This window comes from Pinus tabuliformis, chromosome 9, assembly GCF_031772625.1.
Source record: "Pinus tabuliformis cultivar Carrire ecotype Pingquan chromosome 9, CPIR1, whole genome shotgun sequence".
NCBI classification, from domain to species: Eukaryota; Viridiplantae; Streptophyta; class Pinopsida; order Pinales; family Pinaceae; genus Pinus; species Pinus tabuliformis.
In genome coordinates, this window is record NC_142307.1 from 581,971,883 (window position 1) to 581,996,495 (window position 24,613).

The 24,613-nt window shown below is 37.7% G+C and overlaps 1 protein-coding gene across 3 annotated transcripts in view; it reads right to left on the reverse strand.

The window, feature by feature from the left end:
* PDE149 (integral membrane TerC family protein) overlaps positions 1 to 24,613 on the reverse strand; it is a 444,133-nt gene that overhangs the window by 302,638 nt on the left and 116,882 nt on the right. For 2 of the 3 annotated variants that reach the window (XM_089439371.1, XM_089439372.1), the window contains 4 exons: positions 24,306 to 24,399; positions 24,117 to 24,194; positions 23,257 to 23,501; positions 23,009 to 23,085 (listed from right to left, as the gene is read on the reverse strand). In XM_089439371.1, coding sequence (XP_089295497.1) covers positions 23,009 to 23,085; positions 23,257 to 23,501; positions 24,117 to 24,194; positions 24,306 to 24,399 — 494 coding nt within the window. The remainder of the gene's footprint in view (positions 1 to 23,008; positions 23,086 to 23,256; positions 23,502 to 24,116; positions 24,195 to 24,305; positions 24,400 to 24,613) is intronic. The other variant, XM_089439373.1, reaches the window with a different exon arrangement.

Consider the following 24,613-nt stretch of genomic DNA (forward strand, 5'->3'; position numbering starts at 1 on the left):
CGGAAGAGTAACACCAGCAAGATTTCAACCCCAAAGTCTTTCTTTATTGCACATGAAAAATGACTACAAGAGAGCTTTCTTTAGCACAAGACTCACAAATCCCATGATCTCAAATGACCCCTAACACCCTATTTAAAGGAAAATTTCCCCAACGGCTAGTTCGAGTGATCCATGTCAAAATGATCTTGACCGTCAATGAGGATCAAAATCTCTTTTAATCTCATCCGCCAAAATTTTAAATGCATTTTAATATATTAAAAAATTAAAATCTTGCATTTATTTCCTCAAAACTTTGACTTATTATTATTTTATTATTTTATTTTATTTTTCAAATTTTTATTTATCTTTTTAATTTATTTTTAAATTTTAATTTATTTTATTTTTTATTTTTTAGTTATTTTTTAATTTTATTATTTTTTATTATTTTTATTGGACCCTCGAACTTAGCCTTTGGAAAAAAAAAAAAAAAAAAAAAAAACACCTAGGACTTGGGACTTATGAAAAGATAAGACATTTTCTAACCCTCAAGACACTTTACATTATGACTTTTACAATTTTACATCTCAAGGGGGCAAACCCATTTGACATAGACCCTCATAGACTACCCAGTCTTGCGACACAAATATAATCTAGCAGATCAAGCAATTTGTAATAACCTAACCAAATAATTAGGATTATTTCCAAATTACTCTTACATAGACTCGACCTAGCACACTAGGATTCCCCTAAGATTCTAATGACAAAATCCATTCCAGCTTTGGGGTTGGCTGAAGGAAATCTCTGCCGATCATGGATCGGTGAGACAAAAAACCTTCCGGAACATAGATCACCACTAGAAGATTAGGTTTACCTAGGCAAATACATACATGACACAGATCTGCTAAGATTATTTACAATTTACACATGCAGACTAGGTTTACAAAATAACATGATCGGGCTGATGATGATAGTCGAATGGCACGGACACGTCGATCAAGCGCTATCCTTTTTGCGAAAAAAAGGGGTGTTCTGCTATGGGTAGTTGACATGTAGTGGTCAACAGGTTCATTGTGTGAACCAAACATCCAAACCAAAATATGTTGGGGTATCTATCCTCAATAATTGTGTAACCTCCCCCCTCCCACATTTACCCAATTTCAACCCCCTACCAGGGTAAACATTACGAAGAGATACTATTACATGACCCGACCTCCCAGGTCTAGTTAAAGAAGTGGGGCCTACAAACTGACAACTCACAACATCCCTCAAGGCTACAGGAAACACTCAGAGGCCAAAGGACCACCCCAGGTGACCAAACCCTGAGTTGGGGCTCTTTTCATTGACTTAGACTCCCAACTGCACGCATGGCAAGGCCTCCATGTAGTTATAGGCCTCCAACCGCACGCACAACACTGCCTCCATGCAGTTGTGACCAGTGTTGTAGGAAACGTCCCCCCCCAAATCAAAAGCCCGAAACGCGATCCGTACGGATCCATGGGCAATCCGCCCTCCGAAACGCATTTCGAAAAAACCAAAACGCAGATCACGCTGAAAAATATGGTTCCTGCCATTTTGAAACCATACGGCCTGATCCGCGTTTTGGTTTTTCTGAAACGCATTTCGTACGGGGGATCGGTCGTACGATCCGTGGCGTTTCCGGGTCGGATCTGTACGGATCACAACCGCTTCGCCGAGCAAGCGGCCATTTCTGCTGCGCGGGCCACAAAGTGGTGCATTTTTTAATTTTTTTTCCCTTTTTTTTTGTTCTTTGTTGGGGGTGGGTCCACCTTGGGTTAGGGTGAGGAGTGAAGGGATTAAGGACCCTTTCATCTCTCATTTGCTCACTTTTATTTTGTGAGAGCTTGGAGAAGAGAGGAGAAAGAGAGGGGAGCTTGGAGGAGTGAAGGAGGAGGAGCTGATAGAAGGAGTAGGAGCTTGGAGGACTTCCATCTACAAGAGCTAAAGAGGTAAGTGCAAACCCCAAACTCCCTCATTTTTTTGACATTGTTTTTTGTATTTTTCTCCTCCCTCCTACTCTTTCCCATTCTTTCTACTTTCTCATTTAATTGCAGGTTGTCCACCACCTATATCCATATTCCAAGATGGTGTTCTTTTGGCTTCTATGTACCATTTCACTTTTGGTTTTAATGATGGTAAGCGGGATAGGAATAGAAGGGAAGAAGAACAAGAGGATAGTGATCCCCATATGAGTGACCCAATGTATGATGAGGAGGAAGGGTTTGAAGAGGAAGGGGATGAACTTGAAGGGAACACTGAAACACTAGAGGGGAAAGTTGCATTAACACCCTTGTGGAACTATGTGACCAAACTTGAAGGGGGAAAGGTTGGTGGAAGCTACAAATTTTTGTGCCCTCATGGTTGTCATGGAAGAAAACCATTTAGTGGTTCATATACCCGTGTGAGGAGGCATCTTTGTGGGGTGATGGACAGTGATGATAAAAAGGGTGTTGTGGGGATACAAATTTGCCCAAACATTTCAGCTGAACAAAGAAGAAAATACATCCAAATAGAGGAGGTTGCACAACAAAAAAGCAAGAAACAAAATACTCATTTTGAATCAAGTGCAACCTCTAGATTCGGTAGCTCATCACCTCATGGTACTTCTGCAAGCTTTCGAGGTAAAAAAACAATAGGGAATTTCCTTAATGTTGCTGGGAGGGATTATGTGGATGGAAAGATAGTCCGATTTCTTTGTGCTTGCGGTGTACCATTCAATGTGCTTCGCTCTCCCTATTGGCATGAAATGGTAAAGGCCATCAATGCAGCCCCAAAAGGATACAAGTCCCCAACTATGAGAAAACTAGAACAGTGTTATTAGAAAGAGAAAAAGCAAAGGTTCAAAGAGCTTTGACACGTTTTACAAATGAGTGGGTAGATTGTGGGGTATCCATTGCGTCAGATGGGTGGACAAATATTAGAAACCAACATTTGATAAATGTTCTTGGTGTTTCTGCTAGTGGTACAGTATTTATTACATGTCATGACTCCTCCTCCAACGGTGCATCTTCCCAAAACATTACAGATCTCCTATTGCAATCAATCAGAGATGTTGGTCCGAATAATGTGGTTCAAGTGATCACAGATAATGCAGCAAATTGTAAGGCAGTAGGAAAAGTTATTGAGCGTACTCATCCACACATCTTTTGGTCTGGGTGCTTGGTTCACACATTGAACCTTTTGATGCATGATATTGTGAAGTATAAAGAATGTGGGTGGATTAATGAGCTTTACAGGAGAGGGAAGCAACTCATTAAATTCATCACAAGGCATACAAGGGTAAACTACTTCTATGGCACTTACTCCAAGTTGCAGTTGCTTAAACTTGCAAAAAACAAGATTTTCCAGTTATTACCTCACCTTTAGGCGGCTAGTGAAGGTGAGACAAGCTTTAACTAATATGTTGTGCGCTGAATCATGGGAGGAAATTAACACTGATAGAGATGGTGCTAATGTAGTCAAGGACACTATCCTTGACATGTACTTTTGGTCACAGGTTAAACATGTTTTGCAATTCACCAAGCCAATTTATTACATGATCAAGTTTGGAGATTCAAATCGACCAATAATTGGGGATGCGTATGAGCAAATGGATAGCATGTTGGGGCAGATTAAAGACATTGTTGAGCCAAGAGATATCACCTTGTACAATTATACTCGTGCAGAGATGGAAAACCGATGGGAATTGCTAAATGTTCTATTGCATGCATTAGCATATGTTTTGACACCTAATACTATCATCCATCATGGCTTTCAACTCCAGCACCTGGGGGGGAGCCAGAGAAAACCACACCAAGATCAAGAGGTTCACAAAAAATATATGATTGCATTTAGTAAATTGGTCCCTGATGAGGAGGAGGCTGCCATGGTACGGAGACAGTTGAGCAACTATATGCTTAGCACTGGTCCATTTGGGAGCATACATGCAAAAAAATATATGATTGCATTGAGTAAATTAGTCCCTGATGAGGAGGAGGCTGCCATGGTACGGAGACAGTTGAGAAACTATATGCTTAACACTGGTCCATTTGGGAGCATGCATGCAATTAGAAATCGAAAGACTTTTTTTTCTCTTGAGTGGTCGAACATGCATAGAGGTGCTACTCCACTTCTACAGACTTTGGCATTGCGAGTGCTATCACAGGTGGTAAACACGTCTTCTACAGAGAGGTGTTAGAGCTCTTATTCTTTCATCCATGGTGTTAAAGGAACACGTTGAGTTTAGACCGGGCAGAGAGCTTGGTTTATGTTCATTACAACTTGCGATTTTCGTCCCATTACTATGATGATGCAAAGACTAATAAAGACCTTAAGATTTGGGACAGGAATCCAGAGGAGCCCAATTTGGAGGATGGAGTGTTGTGATTAGAGAAATTAGAGGATGCTCTTATCCAGGTATGTCCATTGTGGTATGAATTTTGCTTATAAAGCATTTCTCTAATTCCTGTTTTTAATTTTTTTTGTTGACGAGTGGTTTTTTTTGTATGAATTTTTTGAGCAATTCCAAGATGATGATGATCGAGTTGAGATGCCACCCCCATCTGGTCCCTTGGTCCCTAGGTTCCATGGTTCAACACAAACTACAAGGGGTTCATCTTCATCAGTTTCAGTGCCACAACTTCCACAGGCACCATCTTTTTCATTGCCACCACATGGAGGCCCACCGCCACGTTCTCTTTGTGGTGAAAGGAGGAGAGATTAGTAGATATATTCACAATTTACTACTTTTGTCATAGATTAATCATTAGACTTGTAGGCTTGTTGTGAATTTGAACCTTTTTGTCTTGGCAGTGACCAAGTGACCTATTTTGTAAACATTATTATTTGAATTTTGGACATGACAAATGTTGACAGTTGCTCACTTGTTAGATAAATCATAATATGCTCTATGTTTCATGTTTTATAATATGCTTAAAATTTTGATGTATGTTTGTAATTGCTAGAATATAGATGGTTGATGCTCAAATAATTAATCATTGATGTGCAATGGAATCATGGATGCCATATCTATCTTGATTTATTTTGACATGACAATGAAGCTAAACGTTCAAACTTAGAGGCAAAACTTGACCTAGACTACCTAGAACATAACAAACATTTCGTCAAACACATGGCACACATGTAAGCTACGGGTCATGAAAGCAAATCTGATCACAAGAGTCTGAGATTCATCTAAGAATCACCAAGAAGGCCCTATGCCCTCTCCACCGCTGCAACAACGCTATTAGCCCTGTTGAGAAATCTAGGGCAGAGACAAGAAGTGATTTCTCTAGAGATTAGTTTTTTCTTTAGCTTGATTATTATAGTGTTCTTTTCATCAAACAGTTATCAAAATATGAACAACAATGAGACAAGGGACACAAGATGTAGGCGATCAGCCAGGGCCAAAACCTCTCCAACTTGAGAGGAAAAACCAAACGAATTCTTCTTTTTCTAGAATCTTCAAGTAGTGAATTCCAAGAACAAGACCCTTGACCTAACAATCTCTCTGAGACCAAGTCACAAGACTTCCTTGAAACAATTCTTCTTCCTTAAGTCAACGCTAGTCAAATTGCTTCACCATAGATCTCGGCTTCTCTTCAAATTTCAACCTATTGACACGGACCTGCAATTCTCGACCTCTTTTTTGAACCCCTTAGAGGATGATATATATTGATGTGATGATCATTTCATTTCATCATCACTTGGATTTGGACCATTGTTTCTTCTGGGAATTTCGCTATAGCTATTGGAGCACGAATTGGATATCTTTGATGCATTTTGATGTTTGCAAATTTTTGTCTTGGTCATGGAGCTTTGAATTTTGTCTCTCTTGATGATTGGATGATTTCACTATACTTGTAAGTGCCTTATTCATGATCTATTTCTTTATTTATGTCACATGTATAATGTATGAAAATTTTCGCTCATGACGTTGGAGTTGTTGCCCTAATGGAAATGCGAATTTTGTTGAATCTTGCTTTTGTGATGGTTTTTCATGTGTTTCATGTTTGGTATAGTGAATGAATGTCCTAGGGGTATATGATCTTCATAATTGCCTTAATAAGTCATCAATTGCAGCATCAAAGAAGTGTAAATTTCCCTAGTAATCTAATTGTTGCCTTTAGGGTTATGCGAAGTTGCTAGGGAACTCCTTGATGGGCAAAAGAAAATCTAAACATTGAAAGCTCATTGACTCCATTCTCCCAATAGGCTAGGCACTGGTCTAGTCCTCAGTGATCACCAAAACGAAAATCTTTTTCACCTCCCTTTCTCCTTTTTCTAAGCCCTAACCCTAGGGTCTCCTAGGGCATCACACGAAATCAATTGTAGCCATCAAAAATTGGTGAAATTTGGTCTAGAATTGCGTTGGTGTGTCCTTGAGAGGTCCTCCAATTTTGAAGCTATTCCGATAGTGGAATCTCAAGTTTTTCCAAGCCCTAGCTCGAGAACCATTCTCCCTAGTTTTCCTTTGGTTAGTGGCTTCATTAAGGATCATTGCATTAAAGTTTCAAGTCAAATCCAATCCCTTTGATCCTTTTCTTCTCTCTCACTTGGTCAAGACCCTGTATTTGAAGTTTCACCCTGAACCCTTTACCTCATTTGGGTCCACTAGGGTTTCTTTGTGGTCTCATAACCTTGTCACTCCAATTCCACAAAGATTACTTAGAAAACCCTATTGTCATATCAAGAAACATTCCTCAACCCTAGGTCTAGGTCTCCCGCTAGCCCTTCTTGGAGAGCCACACATCTTGCTTCTAAAGCAAGCAAGCCCTATCATTAGAGTCTCTCCTTTGAATAGGCTCTTTAAATCATTGCCTCCATACCATTGATACATTATTCTTAGTGATTTCCCTAATACCGGGACTCCTCCCATCGGTGAAAGTCTATTAAGAGCAAGGAGCTATAGCTAAGGTGATAGTGGGCTATTGCTCCATTGTTGCCACTTGACCTAGTAGTTGCTCTATAGGAACCCCTCCTAGGACCCCTGCTAGATTAAGCGATAATAGGACCAGCTCAAGACTTTAAGGGTCATGAAGGAATCTCTTGATTGAAAATAGAAGAATGTACCTCAGACTTGGATTGATGGATCAAGGTTAATCATATATGATTTGTTTTCTGACAGAAGCAGAAGGACTCATGTGACAGAGGGACCAATCAAGGCTTCCTGAGGAAACCCTATTCTAACTTTACCGGTAGTTGATCTTTGAGTTCAATATGAAGGAACTAGATTTGATGCATTATCTCCTTGAAGCATAATATTGAGATCCCTTAGATATTTTTGGGATGACGGAACGTCATTAAGATTGTCATGCTTGATATTTGATATGCTACAATAACTAGAAAACAACATTAGCAGACGGAGCAGCCAGGATTGCCACAACATAAGTTGTTTCAAAAAGAGCACCCAGTTAGGGTAACCAAAAAGTAACTGATCAACCTATGGTTGAGCCAAGGCATGTGGCTCAACATGTGTTGAAGTACCAACATGGTACAATTGGTTATGGCACAATCAGTTATGGTTTGAGATATGTCTCAAACAGTGAAGTATAGTTGCAAGAATACATAGCTTCAGATTGGGCAAAGAGTGCAGAAAATAGAAAGAGCTCATCACGATATTGCTTTGTTTTGCGCTCTGTGATGATCTCTTGGATGAGCAGAAAGTAAACATTTGTCGTACTCAGTACTGCAGAGGTCGAGTATATTGCTGCTTGGTTGGCAGGTTGGGAAGCTGTATGGCTTCTGAAACTACTTGCAGGATTGTTTGATCAAGTGAAGGAGACGACCATGATGACAGGTCAAAGCACAGTGAGATCTAATACCATGACATGGTAGAGAAGGAAGAAGTCTAGCTCCAGTACTATTCTACAATCAAGCAGATTGCTGACAAAGCTTTTGTCCAAGGATGAAGTTTGTATACTTCGAGGACAAGTTTGGAGTGATTGAGCATGTCTCTCTCAGCAAGAGGGAGTGATGAAATTGCAACATTAAGGACAATCATTCTCCCTAGGTTAGGTTGACCAAGATTAGGAAGAATGGTCTGGAGTGTTGATGTGATAGCATCAGGGACAGACATTCTCCCTATGTCAACTGTGTTGATTGCAATTAGGGAGAATGGTCCAGTGAAGGATAGCCATTCTTCCTGTGTCAAGTATGTTGGTCGGAATTGGAAGAATGGTCCTAGAGGCCCAGGATCACTCAGTTAAGTGAGCGCCCTTTTAGTATCAGGCTCAAACTCTCCAGATAGGTTGAGTGAGCACATTTAGTATCAGGCCCAGAATTACTCATGAAGAGTGAGGGCTTTGAAGATTCACCATGAGTTAAAGATATTGACCAGGATGATGGTGAACCAAGACTAGTCTATATACCATGTATCAAAGGGACTGGAATTATGGTGACTAGTTGATGCAAATGTTGTACCATGTGTCTGGAGTACCGATCAGGATTATGGTGATGCACTATAGGTCAGATGTACCAACTGGAATTTATGGTACCTAATTGATGTTGTAGATTTTTACCATACGTCAAAGATATTGGCCAAGATTATGGTAATCAAATGATGTTGATGTTGATGATAAATGACCCTTAGAGAAATTTCTCAACAAGAGAACATCTGATAGTCATTATGAATACCTCCCTACCTAAGAGGGAGTGTAATGCTTAAAAAAAAAAACTTAACCAGATATTTAGCCTAAACAGAATATGAACTCTTCATGAACCTGCTTTAAAATTTAACCCAAATTCATATATCAAATTAATTGATTTGATGAGAAGTACCTACCTGAATTCCTACGGATGAAGAAACTTCAGAATTGCTCCAACTCTCGCTCTCGTTACCAAAAGACCATAACCTCCCAGCCAAACTGAGTACAACCTAGGTACTCAGTCCAGAATGCTTCTCAATTGCTGCAATCTGTTCCCCCGTGCCCAAAAACTTCAAAACAAACAAGGCTCAGTCCTTACTGTCGATAACTTCATGTTACAAATTTTCCTCCTCTCAACTGTACTTCCTCCAACCACCCCCTGATCATTCTTTTTCACCCCCTTCTCTCAAGATAACCTTCCTTCTTTTAAGTCTCCATTCACCGCCTCCCTCCATCTCCGTGTCCTAATTTTGATACGTGTTAATTTTATAAAACAAAATCTTATTTGATTTGGTGATTTTATTCGAATATGTAATTTGATTTGATAAAGTTTATTTATTACTTTAATGAATTAATTTAATTTATTTAATTTATAATTTTAATTAATTAATTTTATTAATTTCATAAATTTTAATTTACAAATTAAAATTTAACATTAAAACTAACATTTTCTGTTCGTTTGAGGGTTTATCATATATATAGTGCGTTACATACGGGTCCATGCATACGTAGCTATTGTATGGAGGTCTCATATGTATGCTAATACTTGTATTTTATTTATGGCTACAGGTGGATCATTACATACATCCCCCCTTCCAAAAACTTTGTCCCGAAATTAGAGTTTCTAAAATATATTAATGATTATTGTGAGTATATAAGTCTTTACATTACAAAATTGAATTTGTTTTCTTTAATATTTTAAAATTTTACAACTATAATATCCATGTTCTGCCCTAGTTGGTTTCCTAGCTATTCTATAATCATCTTATCCTTCCTAATCTCTTCCGCTTCCATCCTATCTGTCCTCTACTAGAGTATGCCATGGCATCAGCTATACTGACTAACCATTCATAGGCTTTTAAGGGTATCAGCGTCGATTATATCAACCTGATTGCCCAGTAGGCATCTGGCAGTCATCATCACACGTCTAGGGGAGCGTGATTCGCACAGTCCTCCCATGACTCCAGGTTTCGGAGGATAAACAGTGGGTAATACCTCCACCCCTCCTAGTGGGACCAGGGTTAACACCCTATCATGGAATCTCTTTGAGCCTTAATTGTTCTGAAGTTTTTGTCATCACGTGGTCATCTTGGTAACGATGTTATCTGCAACATAAACACTTGTCCATACATTATAAAATATGCATCAATATATTCAAAATAAATAGTTTATGTATAATTCATACATATTAACTACAGTATAACATACTTGGCCATATCCTACTCATGTTATTAGCTTTCATATTAAAATGTAATTATTCTTTTATTTCTATCTCATCAATCATATCGATATGCATAAATGAAACAAAATTATAATATCTTAATTCCCATCAGAAGCAAAATTACTCAAATATTAAACTTTACTTTGATAACTATAATTCAGTAAGATCAATAACATATTCTGTCTTGGTATCCACGTACCAGTGGAATTAAACAGATAACATATCATAAAAATTCATGTTTATATGTAATCATTCCAAAATGGTTCTGAGTTTCTGATTTAAAGTAAAGTAAATATATACAAAATATGGTTTAAACTTCTTCAAAATTGACACAAGTTGGGATATTTTTGACATGAATTCTGTATCTTCCCAAGTAGCCGATCCAAGACTATACTTGTCCCACTGGACCTTAACTTGGTCTACCAAACGATTCCTGAGCTGTCGAACCCTACGTTCCAATATACGTAATGGTTCGACCGATATGATTCCTTCGTCCGATACCTGCAGTTCCTTCAATTGAAGGTTATGAGATTTGTCGGCTATGTAATGCCTTCATACAGATACATGAAATACATTATGAACTTTATGCAAGTGAGGTGGCAGTGCAAGACGATAGGCGACAGGTCCAACTTTTTCCATGACTTTAAATAGTCCAATAAATCGGAGTGACCACTTTGCCCCTTTTCCGAATCGAATAGTGCTTTTATTTGGTTTGATGCGGACGAAAACCTGATCCCCTACTTCATATTTCCTATCAGTTCTGTGAGCATCAGCATAACTCTTTTGTCTATCCTGTGCTTCTTTTAACCGTTGTCTAATTTGTTTTACCTGCTCCTCCATTTCTTGGATTAATTCTGGCCCTACTATCACCCAATCTTTTAACCTATCCCAACTTAACGGTGTTCTGCAAAGTATGTCGTATAATGCTTCAAAAGGAGGCATTCTAATTGAACTGCGGTAACTGTTATTGTATTTAAATTCGACTAAGAATAAGTACTTTTCCCAGTGCGATTGTTGATTCATAACATACATCCTCAACATATCTTCAAGTACTTGATTTACCCTTTCTGTTTGCCCATCAATTTCAGGATGATAAGCTGTACTCAAATTTAGTTGAGTTCCTAAGGCTGACTGCATGCAAGTCCAAAATCTTGAAGTGAATTATGAATCTCTATCTGATATAATTTCCTTAGGTACTCCATGAAATCTGATAATTTCATTTATGAATACTCGAACTACGTCAGCAACTTCATAAGTATCTCTTATAGGAATGAAATGGCCGTTTTTCGTTAATTTATCCACTACCACCAGAATAGCATTGTGTCTTTGAGAAGTAAGAGGTAGCCCAGTGATAAAATCCATAGAAATGATCTCCCATTTGGTCATAGGAATGTCATGAGGTTGTAAGAGACCTGCTGGATGACAATGATCAGCTTTTACTTGTTGACATTCCAAACATCTTGCAACGAATTGAACGATATCACGTTTCATGCCCGACCAGAAGAAGAGTTTCTTGGTATCAGTATACATTTTTTTTACTCCAGGATGAGCACAATATACTGCTCTGTGGACTTCCTTAAGGATGGTCTCTCAAAGATCCCTATTATCAGAAATATACATCCTTCCATGAAATCATAAGATTCTGTCACCTTCTAATTCATATCCTTCAAACTTAGATGCTTTTGGCTTTTTACTATCAAGACTAGATCTTACCTTTAAATACCAGTTATCTTTTATAAGATGTTCCAGTACTCATTGCCTTAAGCCTACTTTGATAGGTATGAGGGAGAATATTCGGAGTCTTCTGCTTAAAACATCTGCCACTACATTTTCTTTTCCTTTAATATATGATATTCCAAAGTCATATTCACTTAGGAATTCACTCCATCATCTTTGTCTAACATTCAAGTCTCTTTGGGTGAACAAATATTGTAGACTTTCATGGTCGCTTTTAAGCATAAAACTTCACCCCACTAGATAGTGTCTCCAAATCTTTAAAACTAGTACTACAGTGGCTAACTCTAAATCATGAGACATACGTTATTACTCCTCTATCCTGCATTAATACTGCACCTAACCCATGTTTGGATGCATTAGTACATACCGGAAAATCTTTGTCCATATCAGGGACTCTTAAGATTGGTGCACTGGTCAGTATTATTTTGAGTTCAGAGAATGTTTTATTACATTCCTCAGTCCATTCATACTTAACACCTTTACGTTGAAGAGTTGTAATCGGCTTTGCAATTTTGGAGAATCCTTCCACAAATTTTCGGTAGTAACTGGCTAAACCCATAAAGCTTCATACTTCATGTGCATTTTTCAGTATTGGCCATTCCATGATTGCTTTTACCTTCTCAGGGTCTACTGAGATCCCTTCACCTGATATGATATGACCTAAGTAATGAATCTTTTCTTGAAAGAACGAACACTTGGATAACTTTCCATATAACTGGTGTTTTCTGAGGCAGGATAATACTATCCGTAAATGGTCTTCATGCTCTTTCTCATTCTTGGAGTAGATGAGAATATCGTCTAAAAAGACTTGTACAAATTGATCAAGATATTTGCGGAAAACATTGTTCATAAGGTTCATGAATACTACTGGTGCATTAGTTAATCCAAATGGTACCACAGTAAATTCATAATGCCCAAAGCATGTTCGGAATGCAGTCTTAGAAATATCGCTTTCAGAAATCCTTAGTCGCTGATAGCCTGATCGAAGTCAATTTTTGAAAAGATAGCAGCTCCTTTCATTTTATCGAAGAGGTCATCAATTCGAGGCATAGGATATCGATTCTCTACTGTAGCTCGATTCAAGTCTCGATAATCTATGCATAATCTTAAGGATCCATCTTTCTTTTTGACAAAAATTACAGGAGCACCCCAAGGTGATATACTGGGTCGAATATGTCCTATATACAATATTTCCTTCAATTGAATTTGTAATTCTTTAAGTTCCGAAGTTGTCATTCTATAAGGTGTTTTAGAGATTGGTTGAGTACCGAGTTTCAATTCTATTGTGAGATCTAGCTCTCTTTTGGGGGGTAATCCTGGTAGTTCTTTTGGAAATACATCCGGAAATTCGGCTAACACTGGATATTGTTCTAAGGATGGTCCTATTTCTTTACTTATTTTTTGAATTACATATGCCTAACAACCTTTCCTTAAGCAACGCTTCATTTTCAGTGTTGATATGTAGCGTAAAGATACTTTTCTCTTGATACCTTGAATTTGGATCGTCTCTCTTTCATCATTTATACCGAGAATTCTTTTCCCATAACAGTCTACCCAAGCTTGATGAGCTTCTAACCAATCCATACCTATGACAAAATCATAAGTTCCTAGGGTTGTAACATAAACTTTCAATTTAGTCGTACAGACCCCCAGATCAATTTTGCATTGATCCACACTTAAGTTTACGGATTGGAGTTCTCCTGAGGCCATTTCTACCTGTTTGAAATCATTGTGCCTGCGAGCTGTCAGCCCACATTTATTTAATGCATATGATGAAATGAAACTATCTGTAACACCAGTATCAAATAATATTTTGAACTTTATAACATTAATAATACCTGAGGATTCCACTACAGCGGACTGGTGTGTTGCTTGATTGTTGTTGACTAATGCATGGATTCTATGATTGCCTTGGGTATTTGGTATTGGTTCATTTCCTGTCCCATGCAATATACTAGATGAAGCTTCTGGACAATCACGTTGAAAATGCGATCCTCCACATCCCCAGCAATTAACCTGGGTCGGTCCTCTTGAATCATAATGTGAATTTCTAAATAAAGGGCTTCACCCTCTCATGTTGCTTCCTCTCGAATTTCTTCCTCTATTAGCAGTTCCACAAAATTTCCATGGACTTGTGTTTGATGATTCAGCAGCTATAGTGTTAACTGCCATGGGAGCTCTTGTTCCTACATTTCTTGGGGTAAATCTATTACCATAAGGTGGTCTTGAGCTACTTCCCCTGAAGAAATTTCGGGGAGTCTTTCCTGAAAACCCTGATTGTAGAGGTTTTGCTGGCCCGACATCCTTTTTGGTTCCTAGATGATCTTTTGCATAGCGACCACATTCTACCGCCTCGGCTACTAATGATGGTTTCCACATCCTAACCAAGGCCCTGATGCGAGGATTTAACCCAAATATGAAGCGTTCAGCTTGACGTTCATCAGAATCTAAGTAGTGAATGTATTTCACAAGCTCCATAAACCTTATTTCATATTCTTCCACTGATTTATTACCTTGAATTAATGTATGAAAGGCTCTGGCTTGTTGTTCTTGAAAATATGGAGGTAAATACTTAGCACGGAATCTTTCCTCGAACAATTCCCAAGGAACATTATCCGTTGTGAGGTGTAGTTGTTTTTCCAGATTTCCCCACCAAATCAAGGCACTTTCCTTTAATTGAAATACAACAATTTTTGTTTTTGAAGAAGAAGAGTACTCTCTTAATTTAAAACATCTGTTCATTCCTTCTAACCATGCCTTAGCACGTTCTCCAGCTCGTCCCCCTGAAAATTCTGGGAGTTTAATTTTCTGTAGCTCCCTAAAAATATCTTCCTTTGATCTTTTATACTCAAAAATTTTTGGTTCCGCTACTAAGAGTTAAGGTTCTTCTTTGGTCTTAGCCATTGTTGACCCTTTTAATGTTTCCAATAAGGCTTCTAATGAGTGCATTATCACGGTCAACTTCGATGCTGGAGCGCTTGGTGTTGATGATGGTCTCGATGGTGGTGGTGATGGTGGTGGCGATGGAGATGATGATGACGACGATGGTGGCATTAATGACGGTGATGCTGCCCGATCACGTCGTCGTCGCTGATATGTCTTACCATCGTAGTGTTTCCTGTATACGTAATAAAATTGTAAAAATTTGAGGTATACTTTCAGATTTAACATATAGTTTTGCAATTTCAAATTTACAAACCGGTATAGTTTTTTTTGCTATTTTTACCTGCTAGGCAAGTCTTACTGGTACCGAGGTCAAGGAGGGTGGTCTCGCGACCTCCTTGTCCTAACGCTGAGGATTCTATCCTAATGCGTAATAATACCTATTCTAATGCATGGGTCTTTATAAATCTTAATAAATTTTTTTTTTTTTAAAGCCTAGGAATAAAAGCACATGTATATTAAAATATTTAATCATCAGCTATGGAAATAATATGTGAGTTAGTGAAGAATGTTTACTAAGAGAATGAGTGTTATGAAAGAAACTTAGTAAAATTTAAGTTGTATATCATATTATATTATGTTTTTATTTTATAAATAGTTAGGCATAAATCAAAATCACCAAACAATCCGACAATCAAAATCACCTCGTGCAAATAAAATAAATGCCAACCAAATAATTTGTTTATGAAAAAATTAGATATCCTAACATAAGACAAATTAGAAAATATGACAATAATATTTTATTAGATATAAATATATTTGAAATACCCATATATTTATATAATAATTTGAATGTAAGTCACACTAACCTAAATAATATACTATAACTCTCGGAACACCCCCACATTATAAATTCTAATAACTTTTATTCAATTATAATGGACATTTACATTGAATCAGCGCCCATTTTACAACACGATTTAAAAACTATAACCATTTAGAATATTGAAGAATAGATAGATCCGTACCTGCATCATCAAACAAGCAAGATTCCTTGGGGTTTCATGCTTGACACGCTGTGTAATATATGGGCCTTTGTGGGCTCCTCCTCCGTGTCGTGTTCGATATATTGAGCACTAACTTATCACTCGAAAAGCTTGATGGACTTGCATTTATTTATTCTCCCCACCTGTCCTATGGTTTGGCACCTTGTGGGTCGAACTTCATTGTTGGCCATCTATGACATATGCGTGGCATAGAATACAGACTTAGAGATTGGGCCCTTGAGCCCATCAATTTTTCTTTTTGTATTTGCAAAACACCATCATTAAAATTGAAATTTAATTGATATAAGGGTTCTAAATTCCCACGACGCTGTGAACTTGCCATTTAAATAGCATATGTTCATTATTCGATTGGTTATGATGTCTAGTCTTCATCTAAACTACCCAGGTTTACTAACCGATTTGGTGCCAACAATATGTTGATTGGGAACATGTGTTCATATCGCACGGTTTTGAATTTAGCTGGTGGGCACGACCGTACCTTGTTGTCGACGCCACAAGTGATACATAATAACTTTCTACCCATATTATATTAAGCATAGTCCTTTCGTTCTAGTTATTTATATATGTATTAATTTACTCTGCAAAATGTCTATCGATTCCCATAGGTTTATGCTATTGCTACTGCAGGTTTGGATTCCTATCCCTTTTCTTGGTGCGAAAGCTTCTAAACGGATTTTGATGGCGGCTCTCGACCATAGGATCTTCAGAATCCGTTCACTCACAAAATCCGGAAGATGAACTATGGCTCTCGGGTCAGAGCACGAATACTATGATGGTTGGGGTTCTCCATTGCCACCCGTTTCTCGGTGAATGTCCCGTCTGTGACCTTTCCAGTTCCAAGGTTATAAGTAATTTTCATTAAATTGAATCAATTATTAAACGCCAAGCCACGGGAGAAGAGGACCATACAGTACACGCCCAATGGATATATACAGGGCAGTTGTGCTAATTCTAATTGAGACGTCAGAGAAATTACAACAATTCTATATACGGTCCTCCTCTTTGATAAAAATTCCATTGTAAAACGGTAACAGAAAAATACAAACAAGGAAATGTAGCCATATGCGTTAAGAAATCCGTGTAGTTTTTCAAGTGAAAATTATTAAGTCACTACATAATTGAATTTCATAAATTAGAAACAAAAATAATCGGGGTTGGTTAAAATGCAGAAGCCTGAAAACGAGATTTAATGGGCTTGTAAGGTCTCGCAAGGTTCTAACCTGCTCTGATACCAAAATGTAATGCTTAAAAAAAAAACTTAACCAGATATTTAGCCTAAACAGAATATGAACTCTTCATGAACCTGCTTTAAAATTTAACGGAAATTCATATATCAAATTAATTGATTTGATGAAAAGTACCTACCTAAATTCCTGTGGATGAAGAGGCTTCAGAATTGCTCCAACTCTCGCTCCCGTTACCAAAAGACCATAACCTCCCAGCCAAACTGAGTGCAACCTAGGTACTCAGTCCAGAATGCTTCTCAATTGCTGCAATCTGTTCCCCCCAGCCCAAAAACTTCAGAACAAACAAGGCTCAGTCCTTACTATCGATAACTTTGTGTTACAAATTTTCCTCCTCTCAACTGTACTTCCTCCAACCACCCCCTGATCATTCTTTTTCACCCCCTTCTCTCAAGATAACCTTCCTTCTTTTAAGTCTCCGTCCACCGCCTCCCCCATCTCCGTGTCCTAATTTTGATACGTGTTAAATTTATAAAACAAAATCTTATTTGATTTGGTGATTTTATTCGAATATGTAATTTGATTTGATAAAGTTTATTTATTACTTTAATGAATTAATTTAATTTATTTGATTTATAATTTTAATTAATTAATTTTATTAATTTCATAAATTTTAATTCACAAATTAAAATTTAACATTAAAACTAACATTTTCTGTTCGTTTGAGGGTTGATCATATATATAGTGTGTTACATACGGGTCCATGCATATGTAGCTATTGTATGGAGGTCTCGTATATATGCTAATACTTGTATTTTATTTATAGCTATAAGTGGGTCATCACAGGGAGTGTTGAATTTTGTAGCTATGGTTGGCCTTCATAATTAATATTTTAGCCCTTGAAATGTACATAATGAAAAATGTAAGACATGTTTTTCATGTCATTGTCAAAGAAAAATATAAGACATGTTCTTTATGTCATTATCAAAGAAAAATATAAGACATGTTCTTCATGTAGATTGCAAAAGAGAAAATTTTGAATTTCTAAAAGGTTGAATTTTTGGCTCCAAATGACAAGTTGGCCCTCCAATAGATGAGTCGGCCCCAGTGAAGAGATACCCCCATTTGGGCTCTTGAAATGTCTATATATAGGTCATTCGTCCTCCTCCATAAGATATGAATTCGGATAATCTAAGGCAGAGAATAGGGTGGATCTGAGGCAAAAATAAGGCGGATTTGAGGCAGAGAATAGGGCATCTGAGGCAAAAAAATAGGACAAATATGAGGCAAAGAATAAGGCAGATAATAAGGCAGATTTGAGGAAGAGAAAAGGTTGAATCTGAGACACAAATCTAGGGTAGATTTTTTGGGCATACCATGAGCAGTTGGACCGAGATTCTTGGGCACAATGAGAGGCAGATCTAAGGCAGAGAATAAGGCGGATTTGAGGAAGAGAAAAGATTGAATCTGAGACACAAATCTAGGGTATATTTTTTGGGCATACCATGAGCAATGGGACCGAGATTCTTGGGCACAATGGGAGGCCAAACTTCGGCCATAGTAGATCAGACCAAGCCAAGCTCATTGGGAAACAATTTGACTTATTTAAAGGGAAGTTTTTTTTGTTGATGTAGCTTGGACATGTGTTCTAGCCTCAGGTGGTGTCAATGAGGCTAGGAACATGAGCAGAAAATATTTCCAAGCCCAAGTTATTATTTTGGATGTCTTAATTAATATAAATTAATTAGTTTTATTAGGTTAATTAATTAGTAATAGTTGAGAAATAGTCGATTTTCCTCTAGAGACTTGTGGTAAAGTTTCTACGTGATCTTAGCCATCGATTAGATCATCTTAGATCTAGATCCTAGTTGTTGAATTCTCAACAAGAGATTATAAAGGAAATCAATGCGTAGTCTTGGAGATTATTCATTACACCAGTTGAAGCAGTGAATATTTCATGAATTTTCTTTCATCATTATTCTTCCAGCTTATGAGATCCGGAAGAGGAATTCTCCCAGTGTTATTCTACAGACAAAGAGGTCGTACGAGATTGCCAGAACAGGTCATACGAGTTGCCAGTTTAGCAGATCCAGATTTCTAACTGCAGAGCGAAATGCATGAAATCAGTGTGATTGCAGAAAAGGCAGATTGTAGGAATTCGCAGCAAATTATTGGAGTAGCAGTGTGAATTACAGGAGAGGTCACGTCAGGTTGCAGAGGGAGGTTGTAAGCCTTCAAGTGGCCGAATTTTTGGCTCCAAATGACAAGTTGGCCCTCCAATAGATGAAGTCGGCCCCAGTGAAGAGACACCCCCATTCAGGCTCTTGAATTGCCTATATATAGGTCATTCGTCCTCCTCCACAAGATATGAATTCGGATAATTTGAGGGAGAGAATAAGGCAGATCTGAGGCAGAAAATAAGGCGGATCTGAGGCAGAGAATAGGGCGGATCTCAGGCAGAAAATAGGACCGATTTGAGGCTAAAAATGAGGCAAATTTGAGGCAAAGAAAAAGGCAGATTTGAGGAAGAGAAAAGGTTGAATCTGAGACACAAATCCAGAGGAGATTTTTTGGGCATACCATGAGCAGTTGGACCGAGATTCTTGGGCACAGTCGGAGGTCGAACTTCGGCCCTAGTAGATCATACCAAGCCAAGCTCACTGGAAAACAGTTTGACTTATTGAAAGGGAATTTTTTTTGGTTGATGTAGCTCGGACAGCTGTTCTAGCCTTAGGTGGTGTCAATGAGGCTAGGAACACAAGCAGAAAATATCTCCAAGCCCAAGTTATTATTTTGGATGTGTCTTAATTAAATTAATTAATCAGTTTTATTAGGTGAATTAATTAGTAATAATTGAGACATAGTCAATTTTCCTCTAGAGACTTGTGGTAAAGTTTCTAAGCGATCTTAGCCATCGATTAGATCATCTTAAATCTAGATCTTGGTTGTTGATTTCTCAACAAGAGATTATAAAGGAAATCGATGTGTAGTCTTGGAGATTATTCATTGCACCAGTTGAAGCAGTAAATATTTCCCGAATTTTCTTTCATCAATATTCTCCCAGCTTCTGAGATCCGGAGGAGGAATTCTCCCAGTGTTATTCAAGGAGACAAAGAGGTCGTACGACATTGCCAGGAGAGGTCATACAACTTGCTAGTTTAACAGATCCAGATTTCCAGCTATAGCGCGAAATGCAAGAAATCAGTGTGATTACAGAAAAGGCAGATTGTAGGAATTCACAACAAATTATTGGAATAACAGTGTGAATTGCAAGAGAGGTCATGTCAGGTTGCAGAGGTAGGTTGTAAGCCTTCAAGTGGCTGAATTTTTGGCTCCAAATGACAAGTTAGCCCTCCAATAGATGAAGTCGGCCCCAGTGAAGAGACACCCCCATTCGCACTCTTCAAATGCCTATATATAGGTCATTCGTCCTCCTCCACAAGATATGAATTTGGATAATTTGAGGCAGAGAATAGGGCGGATCTGAGGCAGAAAATAAGGCGTATCTGAGGCAAAGAATAGGGCGGATCTGAGGCAGAAAATAAGGCGTATCTGAGGCAAAGAATAGGGTGGATCTGAGGCAGAAAATAGGACAGATCTGAGGCAAAGAATAAGGCGAATCTGAGGAAGAGAATAAGACGGATTTGAGGAAGAGAAAAGGTTGAATCTGAGACACAAATCTAGGGTAGATTTTTTGGGCATACCATGAGTAGTTGGACCAAGATTCTTGGGCACAGTGGGAGGCCGAACTTCGGCCCTAGTAGATCATACCAAGCCAAGCTCATTAGAAAACAGTTTGACTTATTGAAAGGGAATTGTTTTTTGGTTGATGTAGCTCGGAAAGGTGTTCTAGCCTCAAGTGGTGTCAATGAGGCTAGGAACACAAGCAGAAAATATCTCCAAGTTATTATTTTGGATGTGTCTTAATTAAATTAATTAATCAGTTTTATTAGGTTAATTAATTAGTAATAATTGAGACATAGTCGATTTTCCTCTAGAGACTTGTGGTAAAGATTCTAAGTGATCTTAGCCATTGATTAGATCATCTTAGATCTAGATCTTGGTTGTTGATTTCTCAACAAGAGATTATAAAGGAAATCAATGTGTAGTCTTGGAGATTATTCATTGCACCAGTTGAAACAGTAAATATTTCCCGAATTTTATTTCAGCTTCTGAGATCCGGAGGAGGAATTCTCCCAGTGTTATTCTACAAACAAAGAGGTCGTACGAGATTGCTAGGAGAGGTTGTACGAGTTGCCAATTTAGCAGATCCAGATTTCTAGCTGCAGAGTGAAATGCAAGAAATCAGTGTGATTGCAGAAAAGGGAGATTGTAGGAATTTGCAGCAGATTATTGGAATAGCATTGTGAATTGCAAGAGAGTTCATGTCAGGTTGCATAGGGAGGTTGTAAGCCTTCAAGTTGTCAAATCGACCTATGAAGGTGAAGAAATATTTTGTCGAAGCTTTGTCATGGTTTGGCAAGCAGTTGTAATATTTATCAATTGCAGAAGTCGCTGACATAATAATAAAACCCTCATATCTAAATAATTGGTTTTCCCTTCAGGGTCTTTTTGGGGACATTTTGTCCAAAAATATTTTGTCCATTTTGTGATTGGTTTTTTTATCGATGTTTTTGTGGTTTATTTAATTGGTGAAATTTGCAGTTGTGTTTTATTCGTTATTTGCAATAAATAATTTGTTGGAACAAATAATCTGTTTAAATGTAAGAGAATATTAACCAGATTAACTGCAAATCGATTTTTCACAAGTTTGACCAGGTGTGTCCAGGACTATGTTACTAATCAGTTTGACTTTGTATTTGACTTAGTTGTATCTCTTGTTGAACTAAAGAATTTCTCTAAGGAAACGGGTGTTGGGTTTTCCCCCATGTGGGTTTTCCCAAGGTAAAATGTTTCTCTTTTTCGGATGTCTCTTTATGATCCTACTAGCATTTTGTTTATATTGTTGAAATCTTTTGTGTAATTGGTTTATGATGAATATGAATCCTAGAAAAGACTAACTTAAGAAATCATAAGAAGTAATTAACAGTTTAAAAGATCCCTACAACTTCAACACCCCTCTCAGTATTATCATAATTCCTAACACCACATTGCAAAGGTTGACTTGAGGACCCATAGCTTCACGTGTGACAGCAACATCAAGTATATAAGACATTGAATCTTAACATGAAAAAACCCCCAAATAATATAATAATGCATAATACCTCCAAATATGTGCCATGGATTATACTCATGGGTAAAATAAAAATATGGCTGACTTAGGTAACATTGTCATGATCAATGAAGGGGATGACCCACCTAGCATGAAATAACTTTTTAATTTGCATCAACATATGGAGCCTTACCATGGTATAAGTGAAGGGTTGACAGATGAGATAAAAGGGGGTGGTCCATTAAAATAATAATATAATTGCCTCCACAAAGGGTATTATGGGTATTATGCTGTAAATCATACCTAGTGCTGAAAATCATAAGATTTTCCCTCATGCAATATGAGGGGGTAACAGAACCAATCCAAAACCAGTTCCAAGCTAAACCGAACTGGAACTTCCCAAAACTGGTCTGAACAGTAGCAGGCCAGCTTTGACTACTGTGACATAACACAACAATGATCTATCAACAGGAAAAATGAGAAGGTCATGCAATGTAGAAACAAGGCCTAAGCAGCCGCCCTTGATACGATTCCATTTCATTTTTTTGCTGGTATATGCATTATGCACTCCCTTTCTACTATACAGCTGTTAGTGCACAAGTCTTATTGACCTATTTTGGTGATTCATAGCAAATAACAAAATTTCAATTTCAAATTCTGGTAAGAATTGAACCCATAGTAACCTGTTAAGCATTCATTGATTTCACTACTCAAACTAGACATCTGGTACAATAAAGTGACAAATGAGTAAACTTCATATGATAAAATTATTTAATCTGAATATATTTATCGATTCAAAGCTTCATACCTTTGGCATACAAAACGCTAATGTTTTCCATAGAAATTTCTCTGAAAGAATTGAAATTAGACTCAAACAGATTACAAAAGTGTCCTCCACTTACCCTGCAAAAAACTCAGAAGCCTTGCCAGTTCCATCTTTGAATCCAATAAAAATCCCAAAGGCTACTGCAGCACAAACCTGTACTTATTATGTCCAGGGATATGTTTTAAGGGCACCAAAAAAATCAAATTATCAAAGAGGAAAAAGATTGAAAAGAGGCTAACCATTAGATTTGAGACCGTTTCCACTAACAAAATATTTTTTCTAAGCATTAGCTAATGTCAATAAATTGTTCAAAATGGCACTCACCCAGAAGACAACTGTTTTCACAGCTGCTGCACGCTCTTGTGTAGACTGTTCAGAAGTTGGTGTGCCCTTGAGTTCACCAACAGATGAAACTATGTGTACAGTACCTTCAACAATTTTCTCAGCTTTTTCGATTATTGTTAGGCCCATGTTGCCCTCTTCTGGTGCATCACCATTTGCACCTTCATGATTATCAGATTTACTGCATGACTGTTTTCCCACGTTATCATGCTCTCTTCCATAGGGTTCTGACAAGCAAAAATGGCATAGATATTAAATATGAACTCTTACATATCCTCGAGCCTAACTTCCTTAATCCTCTTATGGTCTCAATCAGAAAAGAAGGTGTTCATATAGAAGTCTCCAAACGCATTTGAACATTTCAAAAGGAACAGAAGGGATAAAAGCTAATACAATGCAGCACTAGACATGTTCTTCAGCATCTAATAAAAATTCTAATTTCCACAAATAGAGATAATAATTCACATTTCTTATTTTGTTGTTTATGCAGCCTGTCAGAAAAATATTTATTATGATTTTGTTGAGATCATTCAGAATTACAATGTTGCATTTGGTCCATTCAAAATTTCAAAGGCATAAATCCCCTAGAATACAAATTTACATGCTTAAAAACATCTGTAGCTACAGAGCCAGTGCAATGAGAAACTTTAATCTTGAAATGTCAGTGAAACTTCCAGACACAACATGGAATAGCTAAAAACCAAGATCCATGGATTATGCTACTGTAGTTATCCAGTACAATATGATAAAATGCAAATAGCAACATAGCTCAGAAACAAAATTCCATCTAGTCACCAATATAATACATTTAAGTCACAGGGGACAAAGTTATTTTCTCTTGCCTGATACCCTAGAGTCCTCTTGTTCTGTTTGTCTAGAGCACATCATCTGTACCTGCCATCCTCTACTATGACATTTGCCTGAAATTGGATTCAAAAAGAATACCATTACTGCAGCAAAAGAACAAAAGGCTGTGCCAAGAAAGTTAGATAGCATACCCAAATGTTTGTGGTTTTAAAATAACATCTTACCTTTGAACTTGTAAACCAACTGCAAATTATGTGGAAATGCTGCTTTTGACAGCAATCCTCTATCTGAGCTCCACTGGCTAGGTAACTGCAACCCCTACAACATTTGCATGATTAGTGATAATCCTAACATAATGCAACACCAAAATTGCTTCTGAATTGCAGTGATACATTGTAAGTACTCTAATATTATTCTTTATATACTATAAAAGGAAAGTGCGAAATTTCAATCTCCAAGAAAGGATGGTCTAATTAAAATAGGACCTTTAGCTTCTACACAAGCACAGCGGGGAAGTGCTTCTCTAACAAGC